At 44.9% G+C, this 13,689-nt stretch overlaps 1 protein-coding gene across 1 annotated transcript; it reads left to right on the forward strand.

The window, feature by feature from the left end:
- The first annotated feature begins 2,066 nt into the window (after window positions 1–2,066).
- Window positions 2,067–7,290, forward strand: LOC123459526. The gene is given in 3 exon segments (XM_045146284.1): window positions 2,067–5,946; window positions 6,025–6,452; window positions 6,454–7,290. Coding segments are annotated over 3 exon segments (5,037 nt in total). The 3' UTR covers window positions 7,183–7,290.
- Window positions 7,291–13,689: the final 6,399 nt, after the last annotated feature.

A 13,689-nucleotide genomic window follows, 5' to 3' on the forward strand; every position in this document is an offset into this window, starting at 1 on the left:
GCACTTAAATATGCCTCAAAGTTACTGAGCAAAACTCTAGCAAAACTTTTTCCTATGTAGGTATCATAAATATTTAGAAATATAAAATAAACAAAATTCTTATGTGGCCATTAAGAATTCTGTATGTGATGATTAATGAAAGAAACAAAAGATTAGATCAGGTCTTTTGTCTTAGTCTTTGCAAATTGTCTCAGTTGAGGACTGAAACCACAATTTACAATTAAATTTTACCCAAACCAAAAGAGAAATCCAGATAGTAGAAATATTCTAAATTATTGTCCTTTGCTATGCTCTGTATAACTACCCAAGTATGCATTTTTCTTGAGGAAAAATTCCAGAAGATAGAAGAAATGAAAGTATGACTTCTGGAGGTGGCTTAGTATTTGAGATGCTTGCTTGCAAAGCTTAATAGCCTTGGTTCAATTCACCCGTACCCATGTAAAATCAGGTGCAGGAAGTGGATCATGCATCTGTAGTTAATTGTAGTCCCAAGAGGCCCTGATGTGCCCATTCCCTGTCAATCTGTCTCTGTCTGTCTGCCTCTCTGTATGTGTGTTTTCATAAATATATAACAATATATTTTTAAAAATAGCATGAATGGGGCTGGAGAGATGGCTTAGCAGTTAAGCGCTTGCCTGTGAAGCCTAAGTACCCCGGTTCGAGGCTCGGTTCCCCAGGTCCCACGTTAGCCAGATGCACAAGGGGGCGCATGCGTCTGGAGTTCGTTTGCAGTGGCTGGAAGCCCTGGCGCGCCCATTCTCTCTCTCTCCCTCTACCTGTCTTTCTCTCTGTGTCTGTCGCTCTTAAATAAATAAATAAAAAATGAACAACAAAAAAATAGCATGAATGCTGAATATTAAATTCTAAAATGATTTTAATGTAGTTAAACACAATCTGTCTTTAGTTATAATAAATGAGGTACTATAAAATTAAGAAAAACAGTAGTCAGAATGGCCATGCCATATGATTTTCTTGTGTGTGCAGAACATACTGACAGATCTCTTCTACAAGCCACATGTGTTTATATGATGCTTTCTGTAGCAGACAGATTCAGGTTCGCTGAGATGAACTGAAAGGATAAAAGTTGCCCTGTTTTCTAGTTGCTCCGCTAACCTGCCTTTTTAAGCTTCTGTAATAAGGCTTGCTTGCTGCTGCATTGAACCACAGAACTGCCATTTTACAACCGACTCCATTTTGTAAAATGCATACCATGAGGAACCTGACCTTTTGTACGCCTTACACAATGCCTAAATTCCAGGGACTCGAGCTGAACAAACAACTCCTAGTTCCTCACTAAGATAGCTCCCCACCTGGACACAACCAATCAACGGTCAACACATATCTGAAGCCCCCAGACACGAGCCCGCCCCGTGGGCCCCACCCAATCAAAGGGACCCACGGCTGGAAAGCCCCTATGAATATGTATACCTATGGTTTTAGCCTTTATAAGCTGACCAAACCCGTTGCTAGGGGCTCTTCACCCCCTCCTGCGAGAGGAATCTGTGTTGAGCCCCGATGCATCGGATTCAATAAACCTCGTGCGGTTTGCATTGAGAGCGTCCTGCGTGAGTGTTCTTGGGGTCCCGTAGACAGCCCTGAGCGGGGACCCCTCTGGGGAACCCCACATTTGGCGAGCCAGCCAGGAGTCTCTACAGGACCCCAGACCTCATCTAGGACCCCTCAGAGGTAAGAGGCGCCTCCCGTCTTGTCTGTGTATGTCTGTACCTTTATATCTGTCCTCTGGAAAAATTCTCGATTTCAACCGGTTTCAGTATCTGTATGCTTTCCCTTTGGGTGCTCTGAGTCGGGGCTGACGGGCCTGAGGACCACCACCCAGCAATCTGGAGGACGCTCCTGATTGCCCCCAGGAGACAGCTTTTTCTGTCTCCTATCTGAAGAACTCGGATCGAGTTCGCCTCTGTCGGGAAGCATCATCTGTGTCCCGCTCGCCGCCATCTGCTTCAGTTTCGTTTTTACTCGAGCAGCGAGCGGGCCGCCTTTGTCTCTTTGTTCTCTGTGTTCTCCAGATCCTTTTGTTCTCCTATCTCCTTTATTTCTCTTCTAACATGGGACAGACTATCTCAACCCCTTTGGACTTGACATTAGCTCACTGGACTGACGTTAAGAGCCGAGCTCATAATTTATCTGTTGAAATAAAGAAAGGAAAGTGGCAAACTCTATGTGAGGGAGAATGGACTATGTTTAATGTTGGATGGCCCCGAGGAGGGACCTTCAACCCAGATCTTATCCAGGCTGTTAAACGGATCATCTTGCAGGAGCCCGGAGGCCACCCCAACCAGATGCCTTACATTTTTACTTGGCAGGATCTTATCCAAGACCCGCCTTCCTGGTTGAAGCCCTGGATTCCTCCCCAACCCACTAACAATAGCCCCTCGGGGGATTCAAAAGTTCTCGTTGCAGGACCTCCCCAGAAGGAAAAGAAGATTTACCCGGACATTCAGACGGAGCTCCTCCTGGACTCACCACCTCCCTACCCGACAATCCACACCCCCACAGCTCCTCTTCCTGCCCCCTCACAAGAAGGGACACAGGGGGGCCCAGCCACGGGGACCCGGAGTAGGCGAGCTCTGTCTCCTGATACTACCGTTGCCCTACCACTTAGGGCTATAGGACCCCCACCCCCTTTAGGACCAGGGGATGACCCAACTCAGAGACCTCTGCCACCCCTACAATATTGGCCTTTCTCCTTTGCAGACCTTTATAATTGGAAGGCCAACCACCCTCCCTTCTCGGAGGACCCCTCAAAATTAACTGCACTCATGGAATCCCTAGTTTTCTCCCACCAGCCCACATGGGACGATTGCCAGCAGTTACTCCAGACCCTCTTCACGACTGAGGAGAGGGAACGTATCCTGTTGGAGGCCAGAAAGAATGTCCCTGGTGACGACGGGTGCCCAACCCAACTCCAGAACGTTATAGACGACGGGTTCCCCCTGATCAGACCCAACTGGGACTTCAACACCCCTGACGGTAGGGAGCATCTCCGAATCTATCTCCAGGCTCTGGTGGCTGGTCTCCGCGGGGCTGCAAGACACCCTACCAATTTGGCCAAGGTAAGGGAAGTCATTCAGGGACCTAATGAGGTCCCCTCTTTGTTCCTCGAGCGCCTCATGGAGGCCTATCGTAGATATACGCCCTTTGACCCTATGGCGGAGGAACAAAGGGTTTCAGTGCTGATGTATTTTGTAGACCAGTCAGCGCCAGATATCAGAAGGAAATTGCAAAGACTAGATGGGTTAAGCCGCTATACTCTGTCAGACTTAGTTAAGGAAGCAGAAAAGGTTTATAATAAAAGAGAAACTGAAGAGGAAAAAGAAGAGAGAAGGACAAAAGAACAGGAAGAAAGGGACTATAAACGTGATAAGAGACATGAGAAAAACATGACTCGAATTCTGGCCACCGTAATCCAGAATAGAAAAGACACAGGCAGACCTAGGGATACTAGACAGAAACAAAACCTGGGCAACAGGCGCCAATTAGAAAAGGACCAATGTGCCTATTGCAAAGAAAAGGGACACTGGATTAAGGACTGCCCCAAAAAGAAACCAAAAGAGGTTCTGACCCTAGAAGATGATGAATGAGGGGGACGGGGCTCGGATCCCCTCCCCAAGCCTAGGGTAACTTTGAAGGTGGAGGGGAAACCCATCCGGTTCCTAGTGGACACTGGCGCCCAACACTCGGTCCTACTGAAACCAGAAGGACCCCTTTCTAACAAGAAATCATGGGTGCTCGGGGCTACTGGAAATCAACAATTTTCATGGACTACCCGAAGAACGGTGGACCTAGGCGTGGGCGGGGTATCCCACTCGTTCCTCGTGATTCCAGGCTGCCCCGCTCCCTTATTGGGACGGGACTTATTAACAAAAATAGGAGCCCAAATTACCTTCACAAAGAAGGGCCCCCAAGTAACTGACCAACGTGGGGAAATTATCCATGTTCTAACCATGAAACTAGAAGATGAACATAGGCTATTTGAAAGGCCTCAGACCAGTGCAGACATTGGCAAATGGCTCACCAAAGTCCCGGGAGCATGGGCCGAGACTGCCGGGATGGGACTGGCCACCCATCAACCACCAATAATTGTTGATCTAAAGGCTTCCGCAACACCTGTCTCGGTACGTCAATACCCCATGAGTCAGGAGGCCAGAGAAGGAATAAAACCTCACATAATGAGGCTCTTAGAATTAGGAGTCCTAAGAAGGTGCCAATCTCCCTGGAATACCCCTTTGCTACCAGTGCGCAAGCCAAATACCAATGACTATTGCCCAGTTCAGGACTTAAGGGAGGTTAATAAGAGGGTCGAAGACCTACAGCCAACTGTGCCTAACCCCTATAACCTCCTGAGTTCACTACCTCCGGACCGAGACTGGTACACAGTCTTGGACCTAAAAGATGCTTTTTTCTGTCTACCACTGCATGAAAAAAGTCAACTTATCTTTGCCTTTGAGTGGAAGGACCCAGACTCCGGAATCTCCGGACAGCTGCCTTGGACTAGGTTGCCTCAAGGATTCAAAAATTCACCCACCATCTTTGACGAGGCACTTCACCAGGACCTGGCCTCCTTCCGAACCTCAAACCCCCAGGTAACTCTCCTCCAATACGTTGACGACTTACTCCTTGCGGCTGGAACCCAAACTGAATGTGAACAGGGGACAAAGGCACTATTAGAGGAACTGGCCCGCCTGGGTTACCGCGCCTCGGCGAAGAAAGCCCAACTCTGCAAAAGGCAAGTAACCTACTTGGGGTATTCCCTGAAAGGAGGGCGGAGATGGCTAACGGAAGCATGTAAACAGGCTGTGGAACAGATCCCAGTGCCTGCAAATGCCAAACAAGTACGGGAATTCCTGGGATCTGCAGGATTTTGTAGACTGTGGATACCGGGGTTCGCCGCCCTGGCGGCCCCCCTTTACCCCTTGACCAAGACTTCTGCAGTTTTCCAATGGGGAGAGGAACAACAACAGGCTTTTGACGACATCAAGCGTGCCCTCTTAAAGGCACCCGCTCTCTCCCTTCCCGACACCTCCAAGCCATTCTACTTGTATATACATGAGCAGAAAGGCATTGCAAAAGGGGTACTGACCCAGAAACTAGGGCCCTGGCGAAAGCCAGTGGCCTATTTATCAAAAAAGTTGGATCCTGTGGCCGCTGGGTGGCCCCCTTGCCTTAAGATTATTGCCGCCGTGGCTTTACTTTTGAAGGATGCTGATAAATTAACTCTGGGGCAGACTGTCACAGTCATTGCATCCCATGCACTGGAGAGTGTCATCCGCCAGCCTCCAGACCGATGGCTCTCAAACGCCCGAGTCACCCACTACCAGAGTCTCCTTCTTAACTCGGATAGAGTCAAGTTTGCACCCCCTACTCAACTAAACCCGGCTACCCTCTGGCCAGACCCCGACTCCACAGTAATCCACAGCTGTGGGGACATCTTGGCTGAGGTTACCGGAACGAGACCTGATCTGACGGACCAGCCACTACCGGACGCCAAGGTAACCTGGTTCACTGATGGCAGTAGCTACCTCCTTGAAGGTAAGCGGATGGCGGGGGCGGCAATTGTTGACGGAGACAGGGTGATTTGGGCTATCAAACTGCCTGAAGGGACTTCAGCCCAGAAGGCCGAACTAATTGCATTAACCCAGGCCCTAAATATGGCAGAGGGAAAAAAAGCTACCATATATACAGACAGCCGGTATGCTTTTGCAACTGCACATGTACATGGTGCCATATACCAACAGAGAGGATTATTAACCTCTGCAGGAAAAGAAATCAAAAACAAACAAGAAATTTTAGATTTACTCGATGCCCTGCATCGGCCGGCCAAGCTGGCCATAGTCCATTGTCCGGGGCACCAGAAAGGAAACTCTCTAGTGGCAAGAGGAAACAGGATGGCTGATGTAGAGGCCAAAAAGGCTGCTCAAGGAGCGTGTCTACTCCCCTTAGTTGAAAAAGAAACTGGCCTCCCAAAGTTACAGCCTTCAGAATATACTGAACAGGACCTAAAAGATATGACTAGGATACAAAAGAAATTTAATAAGGACACCCAGAGATGGGAGACAGAAGAAGGAAAACATATCCTACCTAGACAACAAGCAGAATCCACTCTGCAACAGTTACATAGGCTAACTCATTTTGGAGCTAGAAAATTAATAGAAACCTTCAAAAAGACTGACTACCACATAATAGGACTCAAAGAAATGGCTGAGAAGCTGGTAAAACAATGCATCCCATGTCAAAAAGTAAATGCCCAGACCTCCCAGACGGACCCTGGAAAGAGACTTCGCGGAGATCTACCAGGCTTATATTGGGAGACTGATTTCACTGAGCTGAAACCTGCTCGCTACAGGAATAAATATCTTCTAGTTTTTATAGACACATTCTCTGGATGGGTGGAAGCCTATCCCACTAAGAAAGAGACTGCCACAATGGTAACCAAAAAAACTTTTAGAAGAAATCATCCCCAGATATGGGGTACCTCAGGTAATAGGCTCAGACAACGGTCCTGCCTTTGTTGCCCAGGTAAGTCAGGAGGTGGCCAGAACTTTGGGGATCAATTGGAAATTACATTGTGCTTATAGACCCCAGAGCTCAGGACAGGTAGAAAGAATGAATAGAACATTAAAAGAGACCATAACTAAATTGTCCTTAGAGACTGGCTGTACAGATTGGGTGATGCTCCTTCCGTGGGCCCTCTTCCGAGTTCGCAACACCCCTTACAAGTTTAACCTAACTCCTTTTGAGATTTTATTTGGTGTCCCAACCCCACTTAATAAGTTGTTAATGCAGAACCCAGATATAATTTCTTCCTCTGATCTGAACCACAGGCTCCAGGCGCTATATATCCTCCAAAAGGACTTATGGCCAAAACTGAAGGAGAGCTATCTGCCTGCTAAAGACCCAGCCCTGCATTCATACCAGCCGGGGGACTCAGTCTACGTGAGGCGACACCGACCCTCAAACCTCAAACCTCGTTGGAAAGGGCCCTTCACGGTACTCCTGACGACACCCACCGCCATGAAGGTAGACGGGATAGCTGTCTGGATCCACGCATCCCATGTGAAACCAGCTCCATCACCTGACCCCCGCTGGCAGCTGACAAAGACTGATAACCCCCTTAAACTGCGTCTTCGCCGTGTCTCTGTCAGCCGCGATGAAGTTTCTTAAGGTTTGGACATTGTTAATTATATTGTTGCCTTGTTCTCTATCCTCTTCACCCTATCAACTTTACAATTATACCTGGCAAATCATTAACCAAGCAGGAGATGTAGCTAATTCCACATCTCAACTATCAACGTCTACTCCCTGGCCCCCTCTCGAGGTAGACCTGTGTGCCCTTGCACTAGGAGCCGACCCACAGTGGGGCACCCCCGACCATTTTTGGCCACAAAACAAGCCTATAAATACTGGAAATCGATACCTTCCCCAGTATGGGTGTGGCAACACGGTTGACAGAACCCTTCTCAATACGGCCCCAATTTATGTCTGCCCCGGACCCTCCCATAGACCAAGAACATCAAATTACTGCGGTTATTATAACGATTATTTTTGTGCCTCCTGGGGATGTGAAACTACTGGAGATGGGTCCTGGCGCCCCTACTCTTCATGGGACTATATTACAATAAAAAGAAAAAGCCCCATAGAAGAAAAAGACTTAGCCCACCACGTTGTAGGGGGACAACTTATAGTACTTCCCCAGGAGAGATGTAATAACTGGTGTAACCCCATCCTGATATCTTTTACAGAAAAAGGAAAAAGGGCAAAATGGGAAAATAATAGAGGACTTGAGTGGGGCCTTCACTTGTACGTGTCAGGGAAGGACATCGGCCTAACTTTTAAGATTAAGCTAACCAAAACTCTCCCAGATTCCCAAAAAGCCAGTATAGGCCCCAACCCTGTACTCCATAACCCACAATCCCCAGCTCAACCTGAACCACCCCAGCAATCACTCCCCTCTACTTCCCCAACTGCAGCTGCCTCCACCTTTTTCAGACCCACAGTTCCCCCAAGGTCCCCTTCCTCTGCCGACCTCATCCTAACTCTGATCAATTCCTCTATTCAGGTCTTTAATTCTGTCAACCACGCTCTGGGGGAATGTTGGATTTGTTACTCTTCCAGCCCCCCCTTCTATGAAGGACTAGCCGCCTCAAGAAAAGTAACGTTTACCAATGAGACCTCTGGCCTACGGTGGAGGCCCCCACCTGGCACTCAAGGACTCACTATGAGTTTTGTCTCTGGAGCAGGACTCTGTCTGGTAGGCCCTCATATGTTGCCCCCTACCTCCCTCCAAGAGATCTGTAATCAGACTCTCACCATAGATTCCAAAAGTTACACATATGCTTCGGCCCCCTCGGACGCCTACCTCGCCTGCTCCACAGGGTTAACTACCTATATAGAAATAACAACTTTCCTAGACAAAAAGGACTATTGTGTGCTTATCAACTTGCTGCCCAGGCTTACTATAAGAAACTCTGATGATTTTCAAAGAATCTGGAATCCTGACCTCTCTGCCCCCTCTAGGAATAAGAGAGAGCCCATAACTACTCTTACATTAGCCTTAATAACGGGGTTGGGTGTGGCAGGAGCAGGCACTGGCATAGCTTCCCTTGTCACCTCTAACCAACAATACGCTCAGCTTAGCTTAGCAATAGACAAAGATCTACAAGAGTTACAGTCAGGAATGCAGAACCTAAAGGACTCGGTTTCTTCACTTTCAGAGGTTGTATTACAAAATAGAAGGGGCCTAGATTTATTGTTTTTACAGCAGGGGGGACTCTGTGCAGCCCTAAAAGAAGAGTGCTGCTTCTATGCAGACAAGACTGGATTAGTAGAAAACAGCTTGCAGAAAGTACGAGAAAGCCTGGAACAACGTAAATGAGAGAGACAACAGAACCAGTCTTGGTATGAATCCTGGTTCACCAGGTCCCCCTGGATGACTACTTTAATCTCCACCTTGCTAGGGCCACTCATCATCTTAATTCTCCTCTTCACCTTTGGTCCGTGCATAATAAATAAATTAGTTACCTTTATTAGAGAAAGGATCAGCACAGTCCAAGTCATGATACTTAAACAACAGTACCAGTCTCTTGCAGAAACTGAAATTCCATGATTGGAATTATGACAAAGAAAAGGGGGAAATGAAAGGATAAAAGTTGCCCTGTTTTCTAGTTGCTCCGCTAACCTGCCTTTTTAAGCTTCTGTAATAAGGCTTGCTTGCTGCTGCATTGAACCACAGAACTGCCATTTTACAACCGACTCCATTTTGTAAAATGCATACCATGAGGAACCTGACCTTTTGTACGCCTTACACAATGCCTAAATTCCAGGGACTCGAGCTGAACAAACAACTCCTAGTTCCTCACTAAGATAGCTCCCCACCTGGACACAACCAATCAACGGTCAACACATATCTGAAGCCCCCAGACACGAGCCCGCCCCGTGGGCCCCACCCAATCAAAGGGACCCACGGCTGGAAAGCCCCTATGAATATGTATACCTATGGTTTTAGCCTTTATAAGCTGACCAAACCCGTTGCTAGGGGCTCTTCACCCCCTCCTGCGAGAGGAATCTGTGTTGAGCCCCGATGCATCGGATTCAATAAACCTCGTGCGGTTTGCATTGAGAGCGTCCTGCGTGAGTGTTCTTGGGGTCCCGTAGACAGCCCTGAGCGGGGACCCCTCCGGGGAACCCCACAGAACTTCCAGACCAGGCACAATTATGGAGGAAGGGATATTTATTGAAGCTTACAGATCCATGGGACATTTCATAAATGGCAGAAGAAGCCAGCCTGCCTTCACAGGCCCAAGCAGACACAGAGAAGTACAAGGCAAAAGCCACACAGCACACTTCAGGAACTCCAGCTAGGCATACTTTGCATATCTTTAGATTGAAATCTGAAACTCATCACCACACCTTAAGATCACAAGTAGCTTTGCCTCCAGCCAGGAGGCTACAGATGCAAACTACAAACAAATAAGTAACTGAATATATCGGGGGCCATCTATTCTATTCAAACCACCACATTCCAATTCCGGCCCCCAATAGATTTATAACCATCACACATTGTAAATTGTACTCAGGTCAATTTCAAAAGTTCCCACAGTCTTGACCAATTTAGGATATTAAGACCTGTAAAATCAAACAAGTTAAACCTATCTAACATACAAAGGCACAGAATAAACATTTTCAACTAGTATAAGGCATAACAAGGAAAGACTAAAACATTGCAAACTTAACCATCATCAAACAAACTTCAAACTTCTGCAGTTCAAGTCCAACATAACCAGAGACTGACAGTCTCCAGATTTTCCAATTCTGCCCCTCTAGCTGGGCAGAGTAGACAGGAAACTCTTCCATCTTAGGTCAACAGTGCACTCTATGGCAGCCCTCATATAGTTCTGGTATATCCAAAACATTTTGAGCTCTTCATGCAAACCACGGTCCATCTTCCAAAGGCTCTTTCAGCCTATCAGGGCATCATGCCCTGCCTCATGCTGCATCTCAGCAGCTGCTCCTGGAAGCATGTGCAATTCACGACCATTCCTCACATTTTCATGCTTCTCAAACCAATACCAGGTGTGCAGGACACAGGCATCCTTTCCATGGTAAAGCAATTGGACCATCTTCCTTAAAGATTGCTAATGTGTTTGAAAATAGCAGATTCAGTAACCTAAAACAAGTCTCAGTGCCTGTAATTTTAACTTGTTTGAGGTTTTCCAGCTTAAAATCTTAAATCTCCCAGTCGAATATCTCTAGCCAAGCACATCAATCCATTACAAATTTAACCTTGATTAACTCTCTGGGCCTGGGCAGCAGGACATGGCCAGCCCTTATGCCAGTAGCCCAGTTCCAACAAAGTCCTCTACAGTCTTTCCTTCTCCTTAGAAAGCTCATAAGCCAAGCCTCGAAGTTCAATGCTGCCTGTACTTAGCATTCTCAGACTCTCATCAGCATAGTCCATTAAACTTGGCTTACCACTCTAGAAGGTATCTTCAGTTGCAAGCACCAAGTCCATGCCTATGCCTCCAAAACAAAGGTTCCAAAAGATCAACATCCACCTGGTCAGGTTCATCTCACCCCACTTCTCGTACCAAATTCTGTAGCAGACAGATTCAGGTTCACTGAGATGAACTTCCAGACCAGGCACAGTTAGGGAGGAAGGGATATTTATTGAAACTTACAGAGCCAGGGAAAATTCCATAAATGGCAGAGGAAGCTGACCTGCCTTTGCAGGCCCAAGCAGACACAGAGGAATACAAGCCAAAAGCCAAAAGCCATAGAGCACACTTCAGGAACTCCTGCTAGGCACACTTTGCATATCTTTAGATTGAAACCTGAAGCCCACTACCATACCTTAAGATCACAAGTGACATTGCCTCCAGCCAGGTGGCTACAGATACAAACTACAAACAAATAAACAACTGAATATATTGGGGGCCATCTATTCTATTCAAACCACCACACTCTCCTGTTCTTGGCCTGACTAAATTTCTCAAACCATGATAGAATACATGCTCAATTTATGTGTTCAGCTCTTGATCAACATGTAATTTCCATGAATACTAACTGATCTGTTTTAGGTGATACTAAGCAAGCAGCTTTACTCTCCTATCATATAGTAAACTCTAGTTTTTGAACTATAGTTAGTGTCAAGATCCATTGTCTTTGAAGACCAAAGTCATGTCTATTGCTTATTGTACATTTCCTATGTTCAGCAAATTTTGTGGAAATTTTCAGCAAGCAATGAATATTGGATGGATTATTAGAAGGATAAAATCAGGCAAGTGTTTAGTTTTGATAATTGAAGATTTTTTTTTTCCTCCTCAATCCTCAGTTCCTTCAAAATGTTTTAATTTTATTTCATTTATCCCAGTTTTAAAAATAAATGAATAATACCCAGAGAATTGCATTAGATTTTGTGGATTTACTTTTTAGCCCAGAGTTATAATAGCTTTTATCCCAGTGGGGCTGACAATTACCTTTATTTCTTCACTTTAATGTGGTCACTGCAGTTGTATTAATTCCAAGTCAAAAGCCATTCCGACAGCCTTGTCATGCTACAGATCTCTTTTCCACTTGTAGTCAACTTATACTGCCAGTCCCTTTCACTTAAACTGTCTGAAATTCACCGCTCACCTGTCTTGCACTTCTGTATTTGGTTTCAGAATCTAAGGAAAGCAATAAATTGGTCTCAGAACAGTTTTTGACATGGAGACATAGGAGGATGTAAGAAAGGAGACAAAAAAAAAAAAAGACTTCTTGGATTAATGAAGTAAGGGAGATGAGGAGAACTAATAATGGGAAGGGAACGTGATCAAATTCCCACATGGTCATATATTAAAGTCCTCAAAATAATAAAATAAAAAATAATATATTAGGAAATGAAGCACTCACTATCACCAGTGGAAAATTTGCTTATCTTGTTTTCTACTTCAACACATCTAGTAGTACTTGGGAAATTTGAATAGCATTCACTCACTGTTCCTATTTTTAAAATCATAACAATCATGTAGGAAATATTCTAGAGATAAGATTCTTCCCTTCTGCTTTTGTTTTGTCATAGAAAATATGCGTGCTGACCTTTCTAAACTGTTGTACTATCACATTGCTTTCCTGGCTGCCTTGAGAAGCTCAGGTGATGAGAGAAGCTTTTGATGGTTTCCATAATTGACTGCTTTTATTCTGAGAATTATGAACCTGTTTTTTGTGTAACATATGTACATTATGTTACTTCTAATTTCTCTAAAACAACTTTTTAAAGCTTATATTAACTAATTAATATTTAGTCTGATATTTAGTTTTTAAATATAAATATTTTTCAGATACGTGTTTTAATTTATTGATATTTCAGGTTTGCTATAAATTACTATGTGAGAGTAATAAAATTATATCCTTTTTATGATATTGTACTTAGGACACTTGGAAACAGTTGTTTTAAGTGCCAATGGGTAATAACAAGGATGCTTGTTCAATTTCACTAAATATATAAACAAGAATATAATGTTTTAGTTCCTTTCAAGGAATTTTTTCTTTAATATGGGGTGGGTATGATAGCTGGCTATTTACGTCAGAAATTTCCTTACTGGAAAGTTTTATTTACAAATGAGATAGTCATATATTTATAATTTTTCTTCTCCATTTGTTAACTATAATTTATCATATATATAATGAATATCTATATACATGTATGCTGCTATTCATAATAATATATATTTTAGAGTGGTAAGCTGCGTATTTGACTTTAATTAAATAAAGAAAAGGACTGGAGAGTTGGCTTTGCAGTTAGGGTGCTTGCTGCAATACCAAAGAAGCCAAGTTCAATGCCCCAGGACACAGATAAGCTAGATGCACAAGGTGGCATATGCATTTAGAGTTTATTTGCCATAGATGGATGACCTGGAATGCCCATTCACTCTCTCTCTATCTGCCTCTTTCTCTTTCTCACTCTCTCTCAAATATGTAAATAAATAAAAATACTTGAAAGTCAGAATAAATCTTGTTTTCTTTGAATGATAAGTGCAAGGCAAATATTCAGTCATGGCTTATTTCAATCTCTCACTATTAAAAGATACCTCCTCAATCTTATGAAGTTGTATCCCAGGCTGGCCTCTACTTATTATCCTCTCACCTCATCCTCTTTAGCAATTGCCTACCACTCTATCCACCACAAGCAGC

The sequence above is a fragment of the Jaculus jaculus genome, chromosome 3, assembly GCF_020740685.1.
Source record: "Jaculus jaculus isolate mJacJac1 chromosome 3, mJacJac1.mat.Y.cur, whole genome shotgun sequence".
NCBI classification, from domain to species: domain Eukaryota; kingdom Metazoa; phylum Chordata; class Mammalia; order Rodentia; family Dipodidae; genus Jaculus; species Jaculus jaculus.